We start from the raw sequence: 27797 nt of genomic DNA, 5'->3' as shown, positions 1-27797 counted from the left end.
TCTGGAACTCCCTAGCTTTCTCCATGATGCAGCATATGTTGTCAATTTGATCTCTAGTTCCTCTGCCTCTTCGAAATCCTGCCTGTACTTCTGGAAGTTCACGGTCCACATATTGCTGGAGCCTAGCTTGTAGGATTTTGAGCATAACTTTGCTAGCATGAGAAATGAGTGCAATGGTGCGGTAGTTTGAACATTCTTTGGAATTGCCCTTCTTTGGGATTGGAATGTAAAATGACCATTTCCAATCCTGTGGCCATTGTTGAGTTTTCCAAATTACCTGGCATATTGAGTGTAGCACTTATATGGCATCGTCTTTTAAGATTTTGAATAGTTCAGCTGTCACCATCACTAGCATTATTGTTGCTCAGACTTTCTAAGGCCCATTTGACTTCACATTCCAGGATGTCTGGCTCCAGATCAGTAAGTACCCCATCGTGGTTATCAGGCATATTAAGCTCACTCTTGTATAGTTCCTCTGTATTATTTTGCCATCTTTTTAAAATCTCTTCTGCTTCTGTGAGGTCCCTACCATTTTGGTCCTTTATCATACCCATCTTTACATGAAATGTTCTCTTCATATCTCCAATTTTCTTGAAAAGATCTCTGGTCTTCCCCATTCTATTGTTTTCTTCTATTTGTTTGCACTGTTCATTTAAGAAGGCATTCTTATCTCTTCTAGCTATTATCTGGAATTCAGCGTTCAGTTGAGTGTATCTTTCTCTTTGTCCCTTGCCTTTCACTTCCCTTCTCTCCTCAGTTATTTGTAAAGCTTCCTCAGACAGCCATTTTGATTTCTTGCATTTCTTTTTCTTTCGGATGGTTTTAGTTGCTACCACTTGTACAATGTTGCGAACCTCTGTCCATAGTTCTTCAGGCACTCGGTCTATCAGATCTAATTCCTTAAATCTATTTGCCACCTCTACTGTGTATTCATCAGGGATATGATTTAGTTCATACCTGAGTATCCCAGTGTTTTCCCTACTTTCTTCAATTTAAGCCTAAATTTTGCAACAAAAAGCTGATGATCTGAACCACCATCAGCTCCTGGTCTTGTTTTTACTGACTGTATAGAACTTCTCCATCTCTGGCTGCAGAGCCCATAGTCAATCTGATTTTTGTGTTGACCGTCTGGTGATGTCCATATGTAGAGTCATCTTTTGGGTTGTTGGAAAAGAGTGTTTGCTATGACCATTGTATTCTCTTGACAAAATTCTACCAGCCTGTGCCCTGCTTCATTTTGTACTCCAGGGCAGAATCTGCACTTAGTTTGTTTATTCCATTGTCAATCCTGTTGAATTCAGATCGCTTTGAACTCAAGTCTTCCTCCCCCCCTCCATTGAAACAGGAAAGTGTTCTGCATGAGGTTAGGGAGACTCAGAAGAGGGGGGGGAGGCAAATGGAGACTCTTTCTTTGTTTTCTTGAAGGGGGGAGAGGATCCAAGAAGTCAGAGGAGGGAGGAAAAAATGCTTTCTTTTCTTGAAGGGGGTGTGTGTAAAAGGATCGAAGAAGGCAGAAAAAAAATCCAAGACCAACAGAAGTTGAGAGAAATTAGGGGCTTCTCCTTTAAGGCAGGCTTATCACATGACCACCTGTGGCCAATCATGGGTTCCCTACCATGGAGGACAGCCCAGATTCAAAACAATGTGATTTTAAAATATATTGAGCATTAAAAGCACTCCAAGATATCGCACTATAAAGGTAGGGTCACTCCAGATCCATCCTTCTTGCTGCAGAAGGAAAATTTAAATCGCCCCAAATCCAAACGGAAATCGCATTCTGTGTAGAGGGCAGGGACTGAATCGACCTGGGGTTGGAATAAATGCTCCGTGCAGTTTACACCCAGGGCCAAACTTGGCTGTTATCCTAGTTATCTTTTGGCTTCCTACTTTAGCATTCCAATCCCCCATGATGATAAGCACATCATTTTTTAGCGTTGCTTCTAGAAGGTGTTGTAGGGCTTCATAGAACTGAGGGGCTCATCTTCCCGTGTCATATCGTTTTGCCTTCATAGACCTTCAGCAGCAGTGGTTGGGACATAGACCTGGATTACTGTGATGTTGAATGGTTTGCCTTGGATTCGAACTGAGATAATTCTGTAATTTTGGGGGTTGTATCCCAAGCCTGCTTTTCCTACTCTTATTGATTATGAAGGTTACTTACTCCATTTCTTCTGAGAGACTCTTACCCACAGTAGTATACCTGATGGTCATCTGAATTAAATTCACCCATTCCTGTCCATTTTAGTTCACTGATTCCTAAAATGTCCATGTTCACTCTTGTCATCTCTTTTAAGGTACTACTGGGTTCAAATTTTGTTCTCCTACTTCAACCTAAAAAGGTTCAACCTAAGAATAGATTGAAGAGGTGGAGGAGTGGCACTGTATGTGAGGAAAGGGCTTACCAGTCAGGAAATTCTAGTGAAGGAGAACATATCTAGAGTGCAAAGCATCTGGGTGAAAATAAGCGAGGGGAAAACAAACAGTGTGGTGGTTGGTGTCTGCTACTGACCGCCTGACCAACGAGAGGATGTGGATGCTGCATTTTGTGAGCAGCTTGAGAAAATATCCAAGCGGCAGGACCTTGTCATCATGGGTGACTTCAATTTCCCAGATGTGTGCTGGGAAACAAACTCTGCGAAGCGTCCTCAGTCATGCAAGTTTCTGACCTGCCTGGCTGACAATTTCATTTATCAAATGGTAGATGAACCCACAAGAGGTTCAGCCATACTGGACTTAATACAGACCAACAGACAAAAGTTGGTGGATGAGGTGAAGGAGGTGGGGACCCTAGGGGGAAGTGACCATGTCCTCATAGAATTCCTTTTGAGATGGGGAGCCAAGGAAGCTTGTAGCCAGACGCGGATGTTGGATTTTCGTAGGGCAAACTTTAATAAACTCAGAGACATGATGAGTGTCATACCATGGACGAGAATGCTGGAAGGGAAGGGAGCATGTGAAGGGTGGGCGCTACTCAAACAAGAGCTATTGCATGCTCAATCAATGACTATCCCAGAAAGACGAAAACACTGCAGGAGCTCTAAGAAGCCTATTTGGATGAACAGAGAACTTCAAGAGGAACTAAGAAAGAAAAGGAAAATGTTCAGGAAATGGAGGGAAGGACAGAGCTCTAAAGAAGAGTACTTACAGGTTACTAGGCACTGTAGATCAATCATCAGAAAGGCCAAAGCTGAGAGTGAGCTAAGATTGGCCAGGGAAGCCAATTGTAACAAGAAAAGATTTTTCAGTTATGTGAGGAGCAAACATAAAGTAAAGGAGGCAATAGGCCCACTGTTGGGTGCAGATGGACAAACTCTAACGGAGGATGCAGAGAAAGGCTTAGTGCCTATTTTACATCTGTTTTTTCCCACAGGTCAAAGTGTTTAGGCACATCTAGAGATGGCCATAGCCAAAGGACAGCGTCTGGGTGGCAGGTTAACATGGATAGAGAGGTTGTCGAGAGGCATTTAGCTGCACTGGATGAGTTCAAATCCCCTGGTCCGGATGAAATGCACCCGAGAGTACTCAAAGAACGTTCCAGAGAACTTGCACAAGGAAGTCAGCATGGATTTGTCTCCAACAGGTCCTGCCAGACCAACCTAGTTTCCTTTTTTGACCAAGTTACAGGTTTGCTGGATCGGGGAAATTCGGTTGATGTCATTTACTTGGATTTTAGTAAAGCTTTTGACAAGGTTCCCCGTGATGTTCTGATGGATAAGTTGAAGGACTGCAATCTGGATTTTCAGATAGTCAGGTGGATAGGGAATTGGTTAGAGAACCGCACTCAAAGAGTTGTTGTCAATGGTGTTTCATCAGATTGGAGAGAGGTGAGTAGCGGAGTACCTCAGGGCTCGGTGCTTGGCCCAGTACTTTTTAACATATTTATTAATGATCTAGATGAGGGGGTGGAGGGACTACTCGTCAGGTTTGCAGATGACACCAAATTGGGAGGACTGGCAAATACTCCGGAAGATAGAGACGAGATCGGAACACAATGGAAAAATGGGCTAATGAGAACAAGATGGCTATAGAGGAAAGAACACACAGTAATGGGTTTAAACTACGATATAGGCTAGATATCAGGAAAAAAATGTTCACAGTCAGAGTAGTTCAGCAGTGGAATAAGCTGCCTAAGGAGGTGGTGAGCTCCCCCTCACTGGCAGTCTTCAAGCAAAGGTTGGATACACACTTTTCTTGGATGCTTTAGGATGCTTTGGGCTGATCCTGCGTTGAGCAGGGGGTTGGACTAGATGGCCCTTCCAACTCTATGATTCTATGATGCTACTCGTACTAGCCATCTGCTCATCCCCAGTAGCATATTGGACACCTTCCGACCTGAGGGGCTCATCTTCCCGTGTCATATCGTTTTGCCTTTTGGAACTGTCCCTAGAGTTGGCACAGATACTGGAGTGGTTTGCCATTTCCTTCTCCAGTAGATCACCATCTTGGGTTTCCCTGCATGGCATAGCTCATAGTTTCACTGAGCTACGCAAGCCCCCTTGCCACGACAAGGCAGCATTCCTTGAAGGGTGCTGGTTCCACTTAATTAATCTATTTTATTTCCATATTATCCATTTGGAGATGTCCACATATACAATTGTCACTTTGGTTGGCTGAATCGTGTTCACAGTGAACAAACTGTTGTCTTCATGGAATTCTAGGAGCCATTCTTCTAACAAGAAAAGATTTTTCAGTTATGTGAGGAGCAAACATAAAGTAAAGGAGGCAGTAGGCCCACTGTTGGGTGCAGATGGACAAACTCTAATGGAAGATGCAGAGAAAGCAGAAAGGCTTAGCGCCTATTTTACATCTGTTTTTTCCCACAGGTCAAAGTGTTTAGGCACATCTAGAGATGGCCATAGCCAAGGGATAGTGTCTGGGTGGCAGGTTGACATGGACAGAGCGGCATTTAGCAGCACTGGATGAGTTCAAATCCCCTGGGCCGGATGAAATGCACCCGAGAGTACTCAAAGAACTTTCCAGAGAACTTGCACAGCCCTTGTCCATCATCTTCGGGACCTCTTTAAGGACTGGAGATGTCCCAGAGGACTGGAAGAGAGCAAATGTTATTCCGATCTTCAAAAAAGGGAGGAAGGATGACCCAGGAAACTAAAGACCAGTGAGTCTGACCTCTGTTGTGGGGAAGATAATGGAGCAGATATTAAAGGGAGCGATCTGCAAACATCTGGAGGACAATTTGGTGATCCAAGGAAGTCAGCATGGATTTGTCTCCAACAGGTCCTGCCAGACCAACCTGGTTTCCTTTTTTGACCAAGGAACAGGTTTGCTGGATCGTGGAAATTCGGTTGATGTAGTTTACTTGGATTTTAGTAAAGCTTTTGATAAGGTTCCCCATGATGTTCTGAAGGATAAATTGAAGATAGAGACAGAGTTCAACGAGATCTGAACACAATGGAAAAATGGGCAAGTGAGAACAAGATGCACTGTATATGGCACTGGTCAGACCACACCTAGAGTACTGTGTGCAGTTCTGGAGGCCTCACTTCAAGAAGGACGTAGATAAAATTGAAAGGGTACAGAGGAGAGCAACGAGGATGATCTGGGGCCAAGGGACCAAGCCCTATGAAGATAGGTTGAGGGACTTGGGAATCTTCAGCCTGGAGAAAAGGAGATTGAGAGGGGACATGATAGCTCTCTTTAAGTATTTGAAAGGTTGTCACTTGGAGGAGGCCAGGATGCTGTTTCAGTTGGCTGCAGAGGAAAGGATGCACAGTAATGGGTTTAAACTACAAGTACAACGATATAGGCTAGATATCAGGAAAAAATATTGGTCCTGTCAGATCAACCTGGTGTCCTTTTTGACCAAGTAACAGGTTTGCTGGATCGTCAAAACTGAGAGGGGACATGATAGCCCTCTTTAAGTATTTGAAAGGTTGTCATGGGCAGGATGCTGTTCCCATTGGCTGCAGACAAAAGGACGCGCAGTAATGGGTTTAAACTACAACATTATAGGCTAGATATCAGGAAAAAAATTTTCACAGTCAGAGTAGTTCAGCAGTGGAATAGGCTGCCTAAGGAGGTGGTGTGCTCCCCCTAACTGGCAGTCTACAAGCAAAGGTTGGATACACACTTTTCTTGGATGCTTTAGGCTGATCCTGCGTTGAGCAGGGGGTTGGACTACATGGCCTGTGTGGCCCCTTCCAACTTTATGATTCTACTAATAAATAAGCCCATTTGTAAAAATGGGCAGAGTGCGGGCATAAGGCGTGGTCCTCCTACCGTACTTGCAGCAGCTGGAGGAAGACGCGGCTTGGCAGGGATGGCGATGCGGCTTGGCGTGGGTGGTGGCGTGGTCGACGGGAAGCACACATGGTGGATAGTCCGGGCATGCGCGCTGTAGGGGGGGCGGTGGGGCCACATTGGAACGTCATCTAGGGACGTCAGCGCACGCCTGGTTCAGTGTTCCGGCATGCCAGCCGGCGCGCAGGGCGCGCTGGCTGGTGGCGGGAGGCAGAAGGGAAGAGAGGGGCAGAGAGCAGGAGGACCGGCGGAAGGTCAATGCGGTGGCGGTGGAGCGGGGATCGGCCGTGTGGAGCGGGGATCGGCCGTGGGAAGCATGAGTTGGGCTGGGGTTGGGAAGTGTGGGGAGGGGGTGGGGGAGAGGCAGCGGGTGGTTGTCGGGGCATCGGGGCGGTTCATGAAGGGCTGTGTGGAGGGTGGGGGGGTAGCGGGCGGCAGGTGGGTGGTGGAGTGTGTGTTTGCGTGTGTGTCGGTGTTGCGGGAAGCGGTGCTGGGTTGGAAAGGAGTCTGGGGTGGGGGGGTGAGCTGGCGGCGGGTGAGTGGTGGAGTGTGTGTTGGAGTGTGTGTCCGTGTTTCGGGAAGCGGCAGGGCAGGAAGGGGTGTGAGGAGGGTGGGGGTGTTAGCAGGCGGCGGCTGTGTGCCAGGGGGGGTGTTTGTGTCCTGGGCAGGCGACGTGGGGTGGGAAGGGGCCTGGGGATGGAGGGGGGTTATTAAGGTAGTAGCAAGGTGTTGGGGGGTGGCGGGAAAGGAAGAGGGACGCCGCGTCTTCGACACGGCGTCCCTGCTCCTTTCCCAAGGGCAATGGGAAGAATTTTCCTGGCGGGCGAGGCTGGGCCAAGTTGGGCCACTTGGCCCTAGATTGGCACTCGTAGGGGCGAATCAGGATTCGCCCCGGCAAGTTTTTATCACAGATAGAGCCCGTCCTAACTCCTCCCCAATAGCCCTTAGTGCTTTATTTAATCCGCTCCGCAGGAGGCTTTTGAACTCTGGTGCTGGAGAAGACTCTTGCGAGTCCCTTGGACTGCAAGGCTAACAAACCAGTTAGTCCTAGAGGAGATCAGCCCTGACTGCTCCTGAAGACGAAACTCAAATACTTTGGCCACCTCATGAGAAGGAAGGACTCCCTGGAGAAGAGCCTAATGCTGGGAGCGATTGAGGGCAAAAGAAGAAGGGGATGACAGAGAATGAGGTGGCTGGATGGAGTAACTAAAGCAGTAGGTGCAAACTTAAATGGACTCCAGAGAATGGTAGAGGACAGGAAGGCCTGGAGGATCATTGTCCATGGGGTCGCGATGGGTCGGACATGACTTCCCACCTTACAACAACAAAGCACCTTAAAACAATCGCTTCAGCTTCCATGAGCCAGAATGATGTAGTAAGCTTTGACTTATAAAAGCAATACCCTGGAAAATATTGTTGGTTTTTAAGGCACCACATTTTGGGAGGAAAGTTTGGAAACTGGCATGCCTCGTATCTTCACTGCTCATTGGTCATTTCAGACAGGGGGTGACTTTTGAAATTTTAAGGATTGAATAGTCTTAAAGCTTCTTTCACTTCCCAGTTTCCATTTTAGAGGAAGGTCTATAGTTCTGGCTGTAAACCTTTTTTTCATGGAATTGGCTATGCCAATTGAACATTGTTTGCTCTATTTTGAAATCATGCTGCAGCCATTTTTAAACATGAGGTTTTCAAAAGGAAGAGAAGCTAAGCAAAAATTCATAATTCTGTGAGAATAAAGAAAAAAATTAAAAGAGCTTGATTAGAAGTCACAAAGTTCTGATCCTCAGACTAACATCTTACTGATTGAGCTATACAGAAACTGTTGGATTCTGGACCCGATCAGTAGTAGATTAAGGTTTCAGCATTGGATTAAAAAACAAAACAACTGCAAAGCAATGGTTTAAAAACAGAAACAGGAATCAGACTGCATAAAGGTAAAGGTAAAGGTATCCCCTGTGCAAGCACTGGGTCATGTCTGACCTTTGGGGGTGACGCCCTCTAGCGTTTTCATGGCAGACTCAATACGGGGTGGTTTACCAGTGCCTTCCCCAGTCATTACCGTTTACCCCCCAGCAAGTACTGGGTACTCATTTTACCGACCTCGCAAGGATGGAAGGCTAAGTCAACCTTGAGCCGGCTGCTGGGATTGAACTCCCAGCCTCATGGGCAAAGCTTTCAGACGGCTGCCTTACCACTCTGTGCCACAAGAGGCTCTTTCAGACTGCATGGTGTTCCCGTAATTTTTAATAACGAAATTGCCTGGATGGGAAGGGATTGTGGCAGGGGAAGAGCCAACCTTTGGGAGTGTTTCTCAAAAAAACAAACAAACAAAAAACATGTGATCCACATGTCAGGAAGAAGGAGGGGGAGTAGCTATAGAAAAGAAAAGCTCCTCTATAGTTCTGATAGTAATACTGAACCCTGATCCTCACAAGATTTATAGAGGACTTATAAAAAAAATGAATGCTCATTTAATGCTGCAGCTTAGATGAGATGAAGACGGGAAAACTTTCCAGTAAAATGGAAACCTGGAAGTGAAAGAAGCTTTAAGACTACTCTCTCCTTACAATTTCAAAAGGTGAAACTGATCCATTTTTCTCATTAGTATGCAAAGTTAGACTGCAATTTGAAGGAGAAAATTTGGAAAATGACAATCTGCACAGAGTGCAGGCACAGGATGCAAAGTGGATGTGAATTTAAAGGGATACCAGTTTCAATTCCGTGATAATTGAATTAAGCTGTGCATGCAAAACAGGCCTTTGAGAGACAAGAAACAGCATAATATACTAGGTTTTCCCTCCCCCCAGTTGACGGAGACTGGTCTTGTTGGTCATCATGGTCTAAATGCTCTGCCACTTGTGGAAGTGGGCATTACATGAGAACACGCTCCTGTACAAACCCACCGCCAGCTTATGGAGGGGACATCTGTCTGGGGCTGCATACCGAAGAAGCACTCTGCAATACACAACAGTGCCCAGGTACCAAAAGTCTCATTTGGGAAATCCGATCACTTTGGCATAGGGAGCATCTGAGGATTTAGATTACTTTATGTGCCCTGCCCCCCCCCTTCCCAGCAGGTCTCCAAGAGAGTTCCTCCCTACTCATTTTTTATATTCAGAACAGGTAGGTTAGGTTAAGAGGAAATGAGCAATCCCCCAGTGGGTTTCGGGGCTGAGTGGGGATTTGAACCCATTGTCCTAGTCCAGCACTCTTGTTCACTGCAACCCACTGTCTGTTAATCAGTTTATATCTAGATACAGGTCAAGTCTCTGCCACCAAAACCAGCACCCAAATGTTCACTTCTCCCTTTATCGTTAACATGCAGTCACTTTTCCTGTGTTGCCATATCGACATGTCATACATCTGGTTGGCAGCAGCCAGTGATATGGGGGGTGGAGCTGGCAATAAACTCCACAAGTACCAGGTTGCACGACTTCTCAAACTGCCTCAGGGAGACAAGCCTGATAACCTGGCTAGCTCAAGGGGGGGCCAGATATTACTCCTTCTGGCCTCAACTAAAGACCTGGTGGAGTTCCTGCACTGTGCAAGGGGTTGTTCTAGATGACCCTGGAGATCCCTTCCAACTCTGTGACTTTATGAAAGAGCTCCACTTTGCAGGACCTGCTGAAGCTGGGTCAGAGCTTTCAGCTCTCTTGGGATCTCATTCCACCAGTTCGGGGCCAGGACCAAAAAGGACCTGGCCCTGGACAAGGCCAGGCATACCTCCTTCAGGCCAAGAATCACCAACAGATTTGCACCTGTAGAGCAAAGTGCCCTGCGGGGGGCATAAGGAGGTCGGCAGTCCCACAGATGGCCTAAAGGTTAATACAAAACCTTGAACCTGATCTGGGCTGCAATTAACAACCAATGCAGCTGCTTCAGCACAGGCTGGATATGGGCCCTGCAAGATGTTCCAGTGAGGACCCTAGCAGCCGCATTTTGTACCAGCTACAATTTCCAGGTCAGGGACAAGGACAGGCCCGCATAGAGCAAGTTACAGAAGTCCAGTGTGTAGGTGACTGTTGCATGGGTGACTGTGGCCAAGCAATCCAAGGATAGATAGAGTGGTAGTAGCCTCACCAGGTGCAGGTGGACAAATGTCATGCAGACTACTCCTGTGACCTTTGCCTGCATTGAAAGGGAAGCATACTGAATCACACCCAGGTTTCTGGCTGAGGGCGAGGTGTTAAGTTGTATCCCAGCCAGTTTGGGTAGGTACCCTTCCTAATCCATCACCTTTCTGCTCAGCTACAGGAACTCTGTCTTGGAGGGGTTGAGTATCAAGCGACTCTGCCTTCGGTATATAAATACAATAACCATTCAGGTATGGCTTCCAAACATCTGGCAAAAGTATCCAAGGGGGAGTCTTGGCGGCTGTCCATCAGGACATAGAGCTGGGTGTCATCTGCATATTAGTGACAACCCAGCCCATAGCTCCAGACCAGCTGGGCCAGAAGGCACATAAAGAAGTTAAACAATGTGGGGGAGAACCACTCCCTGCCAAACCCCACAAGGAAGTTGATAGGATGCAACAACTCCTTCCCCACTGCCAGTCTCTGTGTCTGTTTCTGGGAAAAGAAGCACAGCCACTGTGAGGCTGTCCCCCAAATCCTGGCCCCGGGAAGATGGCAGGCTAACAATACATGGTCGACCACCTCAAATGCGGCCAACAGATCTAACATCACAAGGATACCTGAACCATCCCGATCCAGCTGGCACCAGATATCATGAGTCAAGGCAACCATCACCATTGCCACCCTGTGACCAGGATGGAAGCCCAACTGGTATGGATTGTGCCAAAGTTTCCTGCAAGAATATTATGAGCTGGTCCATGGCGGCCCTTTCAATCACCTTACCCAGAAACACAAGATGTGAGACTGGGCAGTAGTTGGCCGGGTCCTGCAGTTCCAGTGATGATTTTTTTTCAGTGAAGGTTGAACCACCACCTCCTTCAGTGCCCCTGGGAACACTCGGTAGACATGGAGAGGTTGATAATATCACCCAGAGGGCGATGTTGTTGGTTGCTCATCTTGAACAGCCAGGATGTACAGGGGTCAAGGGGGCAAGTTGTCACCCTCACTGACCCTAGCAACTTGTCTACTTCAGTTTCTAAGAGCCACCTGAAGCCATCAAACTTATCCCCCCAAGATGGCCAAGGGGCTTCCAGTTCCCTTTTTGTCTCAAGCGTGGCAGTGAGGTTGCGACGGAACAATAAGTCCATAAAAAAGCTTGCTAATGCTTCACAGGCTACTTCCAATTGACTAAAATTTTGGCACCCTCCACTGAGGACAGTAAGATACTGAACTACCCTAATATGGCAGTAAACACTAATTGGTGTGACAATCTTGCTCGGGTGTATTCATGCGGGAAAGGATGACAGCATTTTAAAGCATATTTGCTGCCTTTGAATCACTTCATATACTGTTACATGTTTTGTTTATCACAGATAGCTGGTCTCACTGGACAGAGTGGTCTAGCTGTGATCCCTTTGGTGCTCAGTTCCGTGCCCGTCAGTGTGATGTTTTGTTTCCAGTGGGTCACCAGTGTTCTGGGAATACCACGGAGAGCCGACCCTGTGTTTCTGATTCCAATTCCATACCAGGTAAGGGCAGGTTTGTCTTATTTCTGCCTTTGGTACTTTTTGTTCTGCAGACACTCTCATAAAAAAGTACAGAACTAGTCTGAGAGTACCATAGCTTTACTTCCTCTAAAGATGATGCTGTCACTTTCAGGGAATGGAAGCAGTGCATTTGCCTAAGGCAGAGCTGTTTCAGTAGAGGGCCTCCTAGCATTTGTGGGAGAGAATAACCATTTGGACACTAAGCAACATTATTTATTTGATTTATTATCCACTCCTCTGTGTTTCCAGGCTCAAAGCAGTGTACAAGGTATTTTACAATAAAGTTAAAATCAGAATATAAAAACTATACCATAAATGATTAACTTCCGAGTTGACTTCAGTGGGCCGCGAAGGGTATAACTCTGCTTGGGATTGGATTGCAGATCTGTGATTTGGCAGGTCCACTTAGAAGCATGCAGGACAACCATACAAGCAGTGGTCCTTGATTGGGTGGTCCCAATACTGTGGGACCACCCAAACTCAGCAGTTAGTAAACTTGCTCCGTTCCCCCAGAGCATGCAGAAAATTCATTGTTTGCAAATGCCCAGTCTTCAAGTATCAGGGGCTGCAGAGGCAAAAATATTTCATGCCCGAAGTGGCTGCCCATCCAAGCAAACTCCTGTAGCCTTGTCTGCTTTATGCAGAGGCTTTTTCCAAGTGAGTTTGATGCTGTTTGGGAAGCATGGGTTTTGTGTCCTGCTTCCCCACAGCTTTATGGTTGTATCTTTGCATCTCTTGGGGCTTCCCCAGTTTTTCTCCAGTGCTTTGCTATGAAGCAAAGAACTTCTGCAAAGTCTGGATGACACTGAGGCAGGTGGGAAAGTTCATATTTTTCCAGTCCTGCTGACATAGCAGCCATTTTTCCTGCTCTGGTCCCCACAGCAGGCATTTCTTCCCTACAGCATAGCAGTTTTTGTTTTAAATCAAAACATTTATCTTTAACCGCTCCTGCGGTTAAATAAAAGGGTTAGGCCACCTGAGGAGGAGTTAGGGCGGGTCCTGTCCAGGATAAAAACTCAGAGAGTCCTCCGAGTGTCCATCCAGAGCCAAGCAGCCAATGGGGAGCCGCGCGAAGCGCCTTCCTATTGACCCCTCACCAGGACAGACCGAAATTGCATTCACCCAGCCCAGTCTGGCTGCCAGTCTGCTCCTGACTACCGCAGGGAGAGGAGGTCAGTCCTTTTTGCCCCAAGGCTGTCCTAACTGTCATGTCCAACTGTAAATTGCCTCAGAACCCTGACAGAACTGGCAGGAGGCTGCAGAGTGCTCCCCCCCCCCCCCCAAGGCCTGCTGCGAAGGAGCCTCTGACAGCCCCTGACTGAGGGAAGGAGGCCTTTCCAAGAGCAACGCAGGGGAGCCTGAGGGCCTTCCTTTTGAGGGGGGGGGTGGAGAGTCTTTGCAACTCTATGCAGATTTGAGGCCACTGCACAGCGTTATTCTGGAGAGGAAACTGGCTCTTTTGTCTCATTTTTCATCTCCACAACAACCCTGTCGCTCGCGCAGGTGGCCCCGCAGCCACTCCTGCAGCGTGTGCTGCGGGCCGTTCGTGTCCATATCTCCTCGCGGGCCGGGTGTTTGGGGGCGGCAGCAACGCTGTGGCGGCTCCGGCAGCTGATCGGGCCGGCAGCTCGTGGCTGTGTGGGCGGGCGGGTGAGTGGTGCCTGTTGGGGGTGGCGTAGCCTCCTTCGCGGCATGTGTTCGCGCGGGGCAGCGGTGGGTGCCCTGACCAGGCCCACCTGGCGACGTGTGGCGGCAGCGAGGTGTCCTGTCTCTCTGGATGGCTGCAGGCGGACGGCAAGCTTCCCTCATGGCGGCGAGGCAGCAAATGGTGGCAGATGCGGCCGCTGTCGAAGAGGGGCGGATCGGGAGGCGGTTAGCGAGGCGGGCTGCTGGCGGCTGTAGGCGGCGGTGGGCCCTCCTGGGTGCGCGGGCATGCGGTTGGCGGGGAAATGGTGGATCTGGGCGGCCAGTCCAGGGTGGGCCAAGTGGCTATGCGCGCCTCCCAATTGGCCACTTGGCCCTCGAGTGGCACTTGGAGGGGCCCTAGGAGTTTTTATCCCGGACGGGTCCCGCCCTAACTCCTCCCCACCGGCCCTTACTATTTTATTTAAAGTTTAGCAAACTGTATCATAATATCCAAATTAAGCCATATAATGCCATATGATAAATTCTTTGCTAAAACAGCTAATCAGTCCTTTTGAGTTCAGTTGTAGTTCACAGACAAGAGTTCTAGCCAGTCGGGTGAGGGCCCAATCAGAAGGCACAAAGCGCCTTCTGATTGGGCCCTCACCAGGACAGACCAGCCGGTCGGGAGGTGCGAAGCCAAAATTCTGACATGGCCAAAGTTCTGACAGGGCCCACCCACCCAGTCCAGCCAGGGGCAATCAGGAGACATCACTGCCGTTATGCCCCTGACAAGGAGAGGAGGTCAGTAGGGATGCCAAGCGGGATGAGAACGGAGGCTTGGACAGGCTGCGCCACCCCCTTTTCGCACTAAGGGTGTCCTAACTGTCATGTCCAACTGTAAATTGCCTCAGAACCCTGACAGAGCTGGCAGGAGGCTGGTGAGTACACTCCCCCCCTTCAGGCCTGCTGGGAAGAAGCCTCTAACAGCCCCTGACTGAGGAGTGGGAGGTATTTTTAAGAGCAACGCAGGGGAGCCTGAGGGCATTCCTTTTGAGGGGGGGGGATAACATTCCCCTTCTGCCAAACAGTTGGCTGATAGGGAGGCCACAGAAAAGCCCCTTCTCACTTAAAATACTGCTCTGGCCAGGGGTTAGACACAGCCAAGCCATGTGTATTTCTTCTTTGCAACTCTCTGCAGATTTGAGGCCACTGCACAGTGTTATACTGCAGATGAAACTGGATGCTGTTGCGGAGGTTCTTTTGTCTCCTGTTTCATCTGTGCACTAGTGGTGCAGGGGGTGGTGCAGGTGGTGGTGCAGGTGTGTCCCTCCTGGGCTATGGGCTATGACCAGTCCTTACCAGCAATTGTTTGTATTCTGGGGTGCAGACAGAGAGACCAGCATCAGTCCTGTGAGTCTGGAAAGTGCAGGAAGATCTAAAATATTTACAGCCTGAAACTGTAAATAGTGAACAAGTAAATGGCTGGAGAGACATGGGAACTAAAGAGACTTTTTTTCAAAATTGGCCTGGCAAATAAAAAAAACAGTATAAAAACCTTACTAAGGTCAAGACTGCTGTGAACAAAGAGACTTCCTCTTAGGGTTGCCAGCTTCCCTGTGAGGCTTTCTACCCCACCTCCCTCATGGGGAGTCTGCTATGGGGAGAGGAAGGGAAGACGATTGGAAACCACTTTGAGACACTTGAGGCCTGCTGGGTCACTGCAGTCAATTCCCAGTTCTCTCAGATCTTTCACAGCTCCACATCCCTCACAGATTGTCTATTGTGGGGAGACAAATGGAAAAGGTGTTTGTAAACAGCTTTGAGACTCCTTTGGGTAGTAACAGGGCACAAAAATCCAGTTCTTCTTCTAAGGAGCAACCATGAAAGAAGCATGTTGGCACATAACATTTTATCAACAGTGAAAAAATGGAGACAGAAGGAACAGGGTGGACACCTGTGTACTGTGACTACCCCCATGTGTATTAGGGCAGGGGGACATTTTGGTGACTGTGGCCTAATTCACACAAGAAGGGAAAGCTCTAGGCAAGTTCTAGAACTCGTATTCTTGGATACAATGGGCTTTGCCCCTAGTTTGCCATAATTTGCTTTTACCTTATATCGCCCCAGTTATGATGGTTGTTCATTTAGTCTGAGGAAGTGTGCTTGCACTTGAAAGCTCATGCCTTGAGTAAATTTTGTTGGTCTTAAAGATGCTATTGGACTCTATTTTTGTTGTACTACTTCAGACCAACACGGCTACCCACTTGAATCTATCCTGAAATCGTTGCAGAATGGAACATATTTTATTTTTCTCATCTAATGTCAAATGATGAAAAAGAATTCAGCAGGTTTCACCATTTCTCAGGCTGAGGAGGGATTTGTGAAAAGGAATGTTATGAAGGATTTAGGACTGTTATTGTTTACCCACTTCACATAATTGGAATGTTTTCTGTTGCAGACATAACAGACAGAACCAGCAGTATCAAAGAAAAACGCTGCGGTGGTAAGCCCTCCTTTTCTTCATTCTTCTCTCTCTCTCTCTCTCTCTCTCTCTCTCTCTCTCTCTCTCTCTCTCTCTCTCTCTCTCTCTCTCTCTCTCTCTCTCTCATTTCTTTGAGGTATCACACATTACTTGTCATCCTGTGATGCTTTCCTCTGTTTTTTTAAACCTCAAATCCTTGATGTAGACATGTTTGTTGGGGGAGGATATGTCATCAGTTCCTCCCCATTTTTTTTGAGCTCATAAACCCCCTCCCAATCTGCTTTTTCACTATGGTCTGGGGAGGGTGGGGGAACTTGAGTGCTCTTTTCCTGCACAGTATGAGAAAGTAGCTCAGGAAGAAACAGAAGAAGAATTCCCGAGCTTTAAACGAAGGGTTGCCTGATTTCTGTAGGCCATTGAGGGGCCTACCTGCTCCCTCTGCAAAAACTCCCCAGTCACAATTTATGGCCACTCATTAAACTGAATGTAGCAACTAGTATAAATAATACATACCAGCAAGTTTGCTATTAATGTGCATCATTTGAAGCACAATCCTATGTTTGAGTCCAGTGGCAGCTTGTACCCAGAATTAAACTTTGTTGGTCTTAAAGGTGCCACTGGACTCAAACTATTGCTTTAGACCAGTGGTTCTCAACCTTCTTGGGCCGCAGGTGCTACTTCGGCAGCAGGCGCACGCACACAGCTACACAACAGTCAAGGCGGCATGGAGGTGGCGAGTGCCATAGCTCCACCATCTCCACCTGCTGCTGCCACCACCAAACTTGAGGTCGCAATTCAGGGAGGAGGCAACCATGGGGAAGCCCCTCTTCCTCCCCGGCTGCTGCGCCTGGCCCCCTCACCTGCCACTGCTTCCGCCTTCGTGAGTCAGAGAGAGAGTGCAACCAGGAGGGGCAGATGGGGAGGACAACCCAGTGCAGGCACTGGGCCACCTCCCCGCCTGCTGGCTGTAGTGGAGATGGTAGGCTCTGGGATGCTCGGGGCCTCTCACTTGTGCCCCTGGGTCGGCTGGGGCTCCCCGAGGGCACAGGAGGCGATAAGCTCAGCAGGCAGTGGGCATTCCTTTCTCCCTTCCCCATTCCTCGGGGCAGCCAGTCACTCAGGCAGCAGGTGCTCCAGCGTACCACTTGCACCAGCGGCAGCAAGCAGTGAGCTCTGGGCGAGCGTGGATAGGTGGGGAGTGAAGGAAAGGGAGGGTATCCATTTGGGGATGAAAGGAGACAATCAGGGGCAGGGAGGTCTGCCTCCACTGGCTCTGCTGGCCACTGCCTTCACCCACCTCCATCCACTCACCAGCCAGCAATGGGGTGACCCCATAGAAGGGGCCTAGCGACTCCAAATGGGGTCGGGACCCCGAGGTTGAGAACCACTGCTTTAGACCAGCATGGATACCCACCTGAATCATTCTAAGCCATTTATTTAAAGCGGCTTAGTCTGGGTAACTTCACAGGATTGCACTGATATATTGTTAAGCTGGAGATAATATTAAAGTGTGGAATTTAGCATGGAAATCCAGCCTGCACATCTCTGGAAGCCTTGTGAATCTGCCACTCTACGTCCAAGATCACCACAAATCACTCAAGCATGATTTACAACAATAAGGGCTAGAAACTTGTTCTCACATCTGAGATTCTCAGAAAGTTAAAAATCTATAGAATATTGCATTTTCACATTTCCTTCCTCCCTCCCCCTGCAATGGCATGAAATTTTTTGTTCTGTTTGTAGTGTTTGCCCAATGATTTCTAATTTTGTAAACCTGGTACTATTGTATTGCTTATAGGACATCTTGTGCTGTCTAATTAAATTGTTTTCTGATTTTATTGTAATCTGCCTTAAGTTCTCAGTAAGAAAGGTGACCTATGAAAACAAAGTAAATTAAAAAATAGTGAGTTGAATGCCTGTCTAGATATGTAATATTAAAACTCCTGCCTTATCCCAGAGTTCAACATGTTCCACATGACTGCTGTGGCCTTGAGCAGCTCCATTCTTGGCTGCCTTCTGACTCTTCGGGTTTACACCTATTGCCAACGGTATCAACAGCAGTCTCACGATGCAACCGTCATTCACCCAGTGTCTCCTGCTCCTCTTAATACCAGCATCACTAACCATATCAACAAGCTGGAGAAATACAATTCCATGGAAGCCATTAAGGTGAGGAAAAAAGAGTGGCTGTACATAGCCAAGGGAGGGATTCCCTTAGTTGTTATTGAGGGCTATTTATTTATTAGAAATACTAGGGGCAAAGCCCGTTGTATCCAAGAATACAATGGGCGCTAGGCAGTGGGAAGAGGAAGAGTTGGAGTTGTCCAGTCTGTAAGGGCATGGGGTTGAATGTGTGTGTTGTGTGGGAGGTTGTGGTGGCATGGTGGCAAAGGAGGGCATGGGTGTGGAGATATGGGTGTCAAGAAGCTGTGGTGTGGAATGTTCGTTGTGGGAGACGACTGATCTTTGGGAATTTTGGCATAGTGGTTACAGATGAGCTTTCCAGAGCCATGTCCTCAGATATGTGAAGGGAAAATCAGACTGGAGACTCTTCTTAGGGGAAGATTACATGGCAACCAATTCCACCCAGTTCTGCGTCATTTCCCTTCTTGTGTGAATTAGGCCACATTCACCGAAATGCCCCTCTGCCCTAATACACATGGGGTAGTCACAGTACACAGGTGTCCACCCTGTTCCTTTTGTCTCCCATGTTTTCACTGTTGGTAAAATGTTATGTGCCCACATGCTTCTTTCATGGTTGCTCCTTAGAAGAACGGATTTTTGTACCCTATTGCTTACTACCCAAAGGAGTCTCAAAGCGGTTTACAAACACCTTTTCCATTCATCTCCCCACAACAGTCAACCTGTGAGGTATGTGGGGCTGTGAGAGATCTGAGAGAACTGGGAATGGGCCGCAGTGACCCAGCAGGCCTCAGGTGTCTCAAAGCATTTTCCAATCGTCTTCCCTTTCTCTCCCCATAGCAGACTCCACATGAGGGAGGTGGGGTAGCGAGCCCCCCAGGGAAGCTGGCAACCCTAAGAGGAAGACTCTCTGTGCACAGCAGTCTTGACCTTAGTAAGGTTTTTTATACTGTTTTTTTAATTTGCCAGGCCAAGGTTATTTGCCAGGCCAATATGTAATTTCAGTTACTATGTGTCTCCAGACATTTACTTGTTCTCTATTTACAGTTTCAGGCTGTAAATATTTATTTAGATCTTCCTGCACTTTCCATACTCACAGAACTGATGCTGGTCTGCCTGTCTGCGCTCCAGAATACAAACAGTTGCTGGTAAGGGCTGGCCATAACCCATAGGCCAGGAGGGACACTCCTGCACCACTCCCTACCAACTGCAGGCAAAAATGGCTCCTTTGAAGGCTGGACTCTGAGGCATTGTATGATTTTGAAGTCCCACCTCCAAACCTCCAGGAATATTTCCAACCCAGGGGTAGCCAACCTACAGGTGTGGCCTGGAGAGCTCCTGGAATTGCAGCTCACCTGCAGAGTATAAAGATCAGCTCCCCAGGCAGAAAGGGCTACTTTGGACAGGGTTGTGGTAGAGAAGAAACATTTAAGGCTTCCCACACAGGTTGTTGCTGAATTGAAAGACTTGAAAGGCCTAGTGCACAGGGTTGTTGTACAGATGAAACAGCAGACAAAAGAGCCAGTTTCGTCTGCAGAATAACACTGTGCAGTGGCCTCAAATCTGCAGAGAGTTGCAAAGAAGAAAGACACATGGCTTGGCTGTGTCTAGCCTCCGGGCAGAGCAGTATTTTAAGTGAGAAGGGGCTTTTCTGTGGCCTCCCTGTCAGGCAACTGTTTGGCAGAAGGGGAAAGTCCCCCCCCCCCTCAAAAAGAAGGCCCTCAGTCTCCCCTGCGTTGCTCTTGGAAAGGCCTCCTCCCCTCAGTCAGGGCCTGTCAGAGGTTCCATCCCAGCAGGCCTGAAGGGGAGGGGAGGGGGAGCACTCTGCAGCCTCCAGCCAGCTCTGTCAGGGTTCTGAGGCAATTTACAGTTGGACATGACAGTTAGGACAGCCTTGGGGCGAAAATGGGTTGGCGCAGCCTGTGCAAGCCTCCGTTCTCATCCCGCTTGGCAGCCCTACTGACCTCCTCTCCCTGTGGTGGTCAGGAGCAGACTGGCAGCCAGACTGGGCTGGGTGAATGGAATTTTGGTCTGTCCTGGTGAGGAAGGCACTTTGCGCGCCTCCCCATTGGCTGCTTGGCCCTGGATGGACACTTGGAGGTCCCAATCAGGAGCTGCTTCACGGCTTCTGATTGGGCCCTCTGAGTTTTTATCCTGGACAGGGCCTGCCCTAACTCCTCCCCAGGTGGCCTTACCCTTTTATTTAATAGGAGCGGTTAAAGATTTGCGTCCTCTTTTTTCCCCTCCATTCAATGAGGCTTTTGTATTCATGCTCCTGAGGGTCAGAATATCTGAGACTTATTGGGTCCAAGCCAAATAGGATACCTGCGGCGTTTTAAATGGGTGGTCCCCAAAGCTGCTGTGGGGTTGTAGGAAAACCAAGTCATGCTCAACTCTCCTTGCAACGACACAGCAGCTCTGAGGAACATGTTCTCTGCTGAGGACCAATTCAGCCCGGAGTTAACTTGTAAAAATAAAAATCTTGTGTAGTTTGGCCCTGAGTTGTCCTAGCTGATCCCTCAGATCTTCACTTCCAAACCACAACCCAGAAACACATACATCCTTCAGGGGCTTCTGCAGATGATCTCCGCATGATGACTTCCACCACCACAGCTGTAGCTTTGTAGACCACTTACTGTATTATTCTAGTATAAAGAGATTCTATGGCAGCATCAACTGCTTCTCAGAAGTGGCATCACTGAAGTAGATAGTGTGGTGGCCAATGCTACAAGATAGAACTCTGGCATGGAAAACTTCCCTTGAAGCTTAAAACAGTGTCTTTTTGTACAGCCTTCTATTTTACCACATAAGCTCAAGATCAAGGACAGGAGATACTTGCTGTGGTGAGCAGCTGAAGCCTGGATTCCTACCATGCACTTTGGTACTTCTGCTATGATTTAGCCCAGCAGTAGCCCATGACCTTCACCATACAGAGACTGCTGATGGTTAGGTCTGTGTGATTATTCATGCCATTCAGATTACTAGTCTGATTAGCTCATCTCCTCACTTGTCTCTCTCCTTGGGGTAATTGTAAGAGCTATTTAAAAAGGCATGATTCATGGTGACTCATCATTTTATTGTCTGGTTTTACTTTCTCCCATTGAACTTTGGTTGGGTTGTGCCCATAGTAACATGAAGCATCTGTTATAATTTCTCCCCCCAAGAAAACCCCCTGGTTGTTTTGCATCTCTGTGTCATCAAGCTGCTTCCAATTTATGGCAATACTCTGAATGAATGACCTCCAGAACGACCTCTGGTCTTGCAAACTGAGAGCTGTGGCTTCCTCGATTAAGTCCATCCATCTCATCTTTGGTATTCCTCTTTTCTTGCTGTCTTCAATGTTTCCTAGCATTAGTTCATTTCTAGTGAGTCTTCTCTTCTCATAATGTGACCAAAATACAAAATAGTTAAGTCAATTTTCCTTCTACACAGAGTTCAGGCTTCTACAGAGATCTATAACTCATTTGTCTTTATGGTGGCCCATGGTTGAGCTTTCCTTCAACATCACATTTCAAAGAACTTTCTTCCTATCAACTTTCGTCATTGTCAAATTTTCACATCCCTCTATGCAAAAACTCTAGTATGAATTAACTTGCTCTTTGTTACCTGCAAAACATCCTTATACTTAAGATCTTCTCTCATTCCTTCCTGACTGTCCTTCCCAGTCTCAGTCTCCTTCTGATTTCTTGTTTGCAGTCTTCCTTTTAGTTGATGATACAGCCAAGGAATATAAAGTCTTTAAGTTTCTTATTTCTCACCTTTAAAATTGTTTAATCATCAAGTAGTCATTACATTTGTCTTCTTGATGCTCAGCTGTAATCCTGATTTGAAACTTTCTGTTTCTGTCTGGATTTTCAGATAGTCAGGTGGATAGGGAATTGGTTAGAGAACCGCACTCAAAGAGTTGTTGTCAATGGTGTTTCATCAGACTGGAGGGAGGTGAGTAGCGGGGTACCTCAGGGCTCGGTGCTCGGCCCGGTACTTTTTAACATATTTATTAATGATCTAGATGAGGGGCTGGAGGGACTACTCATCAAGTTTGCAGATGACACCAAATTGGGAGGACTGGCAAATACTCCGGAAGATAGAGACAGAGTTCAACGAAATCTGAACACAATGGAAAAATGGGCAAATGAGAACAAGATGCAATTTAATAAAGATAAGTGTAAAGTTCTGCATCTGGGTCAGAAAAATGAAAAGCATGCCTACTGGATGGGGGATACGCTTCTAGGTAACACTGTGTGTGAACGAGACCTTGGGGTACTTGTGGATTGTAAACTAAACATGAGCAGGCAGTGTGATGCAGCGGTAAAAAAGGCAAATGCCATTTTGGGCTGTATCACCAGAGGCATCACATCAAAATCACAAGATGTCATAGTCCCATTGTATACGGCACTGGTCAGACCACACTTGGAGTACTGTGTGCAGTTCTGGAGGCCTCACTTCAAGAAGGACGTAGATAAAATTGAAAGGGTACAGAGGAGAGTGACGAGGATGATCTGGGGCCAAGGGACCAAGCCCTATGAAGATAGGTTGAGGGACTTGGGAATGTTCAGCCTGGAGAAAAGGAGGTTGAGAGGGGACATGATAGCCCTCTTTAAGTATTTGAAAGGTTGTCACTTGGAGGAGGGCAGGATGCTGTTTCTGTTGGCTGCAGAGGAGATGACACGCAGTAATGGGTTTAAACTTCAAGTACAACGATATAGGCTAGATATCAGGAAAAAAATATTCACAGTCAGAGTAGTTCAGCAGTGGAATAGGCTGCCTAAGGAGGTGGTGAGCTCCCCCTCACTGGCAGTCTTCAAGCAAAGGTTGGATACACACTTTTCTTGGATGCTTTAGGATGCTTTGGGCTGATCCTGCGTTCATCAAGGAGTTGGACTAGATGGGCCTTCCAACTCTATGATTCTATGATGCTACTCCTACTAGCCATCTGCTCATCCCCAGTAGCATATTGGACACCTTCCGACCTGAGGGGCTCATCTTCCCGCGTCATATCGTTTTGCCTTTTGGAACTGTCCCTAGAGTTGGCACAGATACTGGAGTGGTTTGCCATTTCCTTCTCCAGTAGATCACCATCTTGGGTTTCCCTGCATGGCATAGCTCATAGTTTCAATGAGCTATGCAAGCCCCCTTGCCACGACAAGGCACCATTCCTTGAAGGGTGCTGGTTCCACTTAATTAATCTATTTTGTTTCCATATTATCCATTTGGAGATGTCCACATATACATTGTCACTTTGGTTGGCTGAATCGTGTTCACAGTGAACAAACTGTTGTCTTCATGGAATTCTAGGAGCCATTCTCCTGCTTCATGTCATGCATTTCAGAGTTTTAGTGAAAGGCCTCTGCCTGTTGGTTTTGAATTTTGCTTCGGGCCACTGGGAATTTTGAGACTATATGGGACTTTTTAAAAATGAGTGAGTTCTGAGCCAAATCACACCCCCTCTTATAATGTGTAATAAAGCTACATGTTTGTAGTTGTTATTCACTTTACTTGGAATGCTGTTATTTTAAGTGGAATTATGTGCCTACGATATACCTTTTTTTCCCTCAGGCATTTAACAAGAATAATCTCATTTTGGAAGAACAGAATAAGTACTTCAATCCACACCACACCTCGAAGGCATATTCCAACCCCTACTTCACGGACCTGAATCACTATGATGAGTATTAAGTCGATCTCCAACTCTCCTCAGCCTGTTAAGAGCAGACCCTGAGGCATTTGTGTCATGCAGATGCCCATTTTAAGAGAAATTATAATCAGGACATGTCTGGACAAGAGCTGACCTTTCCAAAGCTGTGCATTGCAGCATAATATCACATCAAAACAAAGAGAGGCAAGATGAAGGTTGTTTTACTTTAGGTTTTTGGTCAGTACGCTGCCATTCTACCAATTAATATTTTAGCTTCTCAAAAGGCAGTTTGAAGATGATTGGATACTTCATGCAGGACATTGCTTCTCAGTTGCCTAGCAGATTTCTTGTATTTTGTTTTTTGCAAGTGGGTCGTCTGTGGAACACTACAACACTACAGAACAAAAAAGAAGACCTGAGAAATACTCAAATGAGTTTGTTCAGACTATTGGTACCAAGTCCAACTTCTGGTGCCAACTTCTGTGCCAAATCTTTAGAGCTGTGAAACAGTTTGGGGGCACCTGAATAAACAGACAGTGATTGTGGTAGGACTGGAAGGCTGAATGTTTGCAAAGGATATTTGCAAAGCAAGCCATGGAAGCAGTAAAGACAGACATCCATGAGGACTGTTTTAATTGGCTGGAGAGGGAAGCAAGGGAATTATCTCTGCATGATATTGCTGCACATGGACTGCTGTAGTAGCATGGTTGTTTGCTTAGCCTGCATAACTCTAGTGTCTACCTGGGTTGTCCATCGCAACATTCATAAACACATTAGAACACAAAACTTAAAGTTTCCTTGCAGGTCCATTTTTTCCTTTGCTGTCCTGCATCTGAGCAGATGGTACAGCACAAACAGTCCTATTTTTAGATGATTAGTCCCCCCCCCAAAAAAAAAATCCATCAAGGAAAAAATGGCACAAAGTGTGTCACAGCATCATTGTCATAATTTTGAACGATTAACTGAGCTTGGCCATCATGCTTGGATTATGTAAATATTGGAAGTGCTTTGCTGAGCATAAAGTTGACTTTCTCTTGCTTGAACTTAAAGGGGTGAGGGGATAACCAGGCTCCCAATTTTGTACTGAATTGGTTCCTTGTGGTCTTCCCTAATTTTGAAAAATTACATCTTAAAAAAAAATATATCCAGCTTTGCTGTTTGAATGTATATCAGAGTTATGTGAAATAATTTGCTAAGTGACTTCAGAAAACATACATGTCAAGTCTTGTGTTTTACTTCCCAAAAAACCTTGAAGAAATTATAACATGTTTATCGCAATCGAAAGCATTATGTAGCTTGGGACGTATCTTTTCCTAGGCACATACATGTCCAGCTCCTCTTCATTTTCCTTGCTGCAAGCACACGAGTTTATAGTTTGGGGTCAAACTACATTACATGTTCAGTCACACCGTGACACTGGGCCCTACCTGGCATGCCAGGTTGCCAGCCAAGAGGTGGTTCCTGGAGATCTCCAGGGATTACTGCTGATCCCCAGGCAACAGAGATCAGCTCACCTGGAGAAAATGGCCCCTTGGGAAGGAGAACTCTGTGACATTATACCTCTTTGAAGTCTCCCCCCCCCCATAGAATCATCGAGTTGGAAGGGACCTCATGGGTCATCTAGTCCAACCTACTATACTATGCAGGACACTCAAATGAACTTTCTAGGTACGATCTGTCAACCAGTTATTGATCCACCTGGCAGAATTAGGATCCATACCACATTTTACCAACTTGTCAATAAGAATATCATATGGAACCGTATCAAAAGCTTTACTGAAATCCAGATCAATTATGTCCGCAGCATTCCCCTGATCCAGCAAGTCTTAGAAATCACAGGTCTCTGTTCCAGCTGCTCAAGGACCAAGTGTTTGATGATTTGTTCTAAAATTTTGTCAGCTACAGATGTCAAGCTGATGGGTTGATAGTTATTCGGATCCTCCTTTTTCCCTTTCTTGAAGATGGGACAGTATTTGCCTGCGTCCTCTTATGGCACCTCACCTGTTCTCCAAGAAGTGTCAAAAATAGTATCCAAGATTACATTTGAAAGTTCTTTTAGTACTTTTGGATGCAATTCATCTGGCCCAGAAGGCTTTCTTTCATTTAAAGAAACAAGGTGTTTATGGACTGCCCCAACAGTGATCCTAAGCCACCATTATCATCCCCCATGTTGTGTTACATTTTTGCCACCCTGAGCACTATTGGTTGTTTTTACTCATCCTTGGTAATAAGGCCTTCCTTCTATTTCCTAAATGACTTTTTAAATTCCTCAAATCATTTGACAACTGCTTAAGGAACCAACTTGGCTTCCTTAGGCTCCTTCCATCTTTTCTTCTCACAGGAATTGTTTGTGATTGAGCATTCAATTCTCACAGGAATTGTTTGTGATTGAGCATTCAGTATTTCACTTTTAAGAAACTCTCAGCCCTCTTGGACTCCCATCTCTTTAAGTCTTTCTGACCACGGGACCTTTAAGTCTGTTAAAATTGGCTGTCCTGAAGTCCAGTCTATACGTCTGAAGACATAAAGGTTTTATCTCTCCCACAACTGAAAATTCCAAAATCACATGGTCACTACTGCCAAGTGTGCCTACTACTTCCACCTCATCTACCAGTTTTTCCCTATTAATGAGAATCAAGTCTAAAATAGCAGAGCCCCTGGTTCCCCTCTCAACATTCTGGGAAATTAAACTGTCAACAAGAGAAGTTAAGAATTTAACGGAGTTTGTATTTTTAGCATAGTTGGCCCTCCCATTGAAGTCACCCATGACCACTGTTTTCCCCCTTTTTGAAAATTGTGTAATTTGGTCTAGCAGTATCTCATTCAAGTCCTTTTTTATATCATTCCAGGCTTTAAGCTTCTTCAACAGCAGAACGGCTTCTTTAGTTTTCTTGTAAGTCTCAAATTCTTATTCAACAACCAAGGGCAGTTTTGGGGCCTTTCTGGGTGATTTTGCAAAATGGGTGGTCCGGGGGGGGGGGTCCAGGTAGGATGTGCAAAGGGTGGAGATGTTAAATTATTGCAATCTTCTGTAGTCTCCATTGGCATTGATCTGAACTCCCTACTACCTCTGGAAGAAAAATGTATCTTCCAGATTATTAAACAGAGAATACTAGACCATGAGCAGCAGGAACTCATACCTACCCAGCCTGCTCACCAGCATTCTTTGGCATCACTATGCAGAGAAATATTATGTCTACATATTTGCATCTTCTTTATGTCCCACCCCTGAGAAGAGCTTTTCTCCTGGCACGAATGAATGCTTTCCCCTCAAAGGTCTTACAGGGAAGATTCCATCATATCCCATACCATGCGAAACTCACACATTTTGTTAGATTGCCCCTTATATGAGCAGTGTCGGGATGACAGCTTTGTTGCTTTGCTGGGAAACAAGCCTTCTGTAAGTAAATCTATGACCTTGCAATTTCTGCTCTCTGACAAAGACCCATAGGTAACCATTTTAGTTGCCAGAGTTTTAACTAAGAAGCTTTTATAATATGCTGCCTACCTTGTATTTTATCTTTTATAGTTTATTTAATCATTTTAAGATCTGTTTGGTTATGTAACCCCATGGCCTATTTACTATTTTGTTGAAATTTTAAACCCTATTTTTATATGTCTTATACATGTTTTATGCCAATAAAAGGTTACTGACTGACTGAATCTTCTCATATTCAGATCTTGCCACCACACCGGGTTCTGATTTTATGTCTCACTCCCCCTTTCTGTTTAGTTTAAAGCCCTCTTCACCAGGTGTGCAAGGGTTCTCCCAAAAATACGTTTTCCGTCCCTTGTGAGGTGCACACTGTCTCCTGATAGGAGCCCCTCATATTGACATCCAGAAATCCAAATGTTTCCCAATGACAGTCATTTACTTGCATGATTTTTCTCTCTCTTCCTATGCCACGACCACTTACAGAAAAGACTGATGAAAACACAACCTGCTTTCTTTTTCCTCAAATCCACAAAATCTTTTTTAATATGTTCCCTGCTCTGCTGGGTAGTATTATTAGTTCCTACATGGATGATTCCAG

The 27797-nt window shown here is 46.5% G+C and overlaps 1 protein-coding gene across 9 annotated transcripts in view; it reads left to right on the top strand.

Annotated features, from left to right (window-relative positions):
• Positions 1–27422, top strand: part of SEMA5A (semaphorin 5A) — a 300988-nt gene extending 273566 nt beyond the window's left edge. For 5 of the 9 annotated variants that reach the window (XM_077309645.1, XM_077309644.1, XM_077309649.1 and 2 more), the window contains 5 exons: positions 9066–9236; positions 11705–11860; positions 15963–16007; positions 17944–18155; positions 23685–27422. In XM_077309645.1, coding sequence (XP_077165760.1) covers positions 9066–9236; positions 11705–11860; positions 15963–16007; positions 17944–18155; positions 23685–23804 — 704 coding nt within the window. In that variant the 3' untranslated portion in view covers positions 23805–27422. Of the gene's footprint in view, positions 1–9065; positions 9237–11704; positions 11861–15962; positions 16008–17943; positions 18156–18968; positions 19063–19175; positions 19598–23684 lie in introns of those variants that run through there. The other 4 variants (XM_077309648.1, XM_077309647.1, XM_077309646.1 and 1 more) reach the window with 4 other exon arrangements.
• Positions 27423–27797: the final 375 nt, after the last annotated feature.

Source organism: Paroedura picta, chromosome 14, assembly GCF_049243985.1.
Source record: "Paroedura picta isolate Pp20150507F chromosome 14, Ppicta_v3.0, whole genome shotgun sequence".
Classification (NCBI taxonomy): domain Eukaryota; kingdom Metazoa; phylum Chordata; class Lepidosauria; order Squamata; family Gekkonidae; genus Paroedura; species Paroedura picta.
This window is presented reverse-complemented; position numbering and strand designations above follow the sequence as displayed.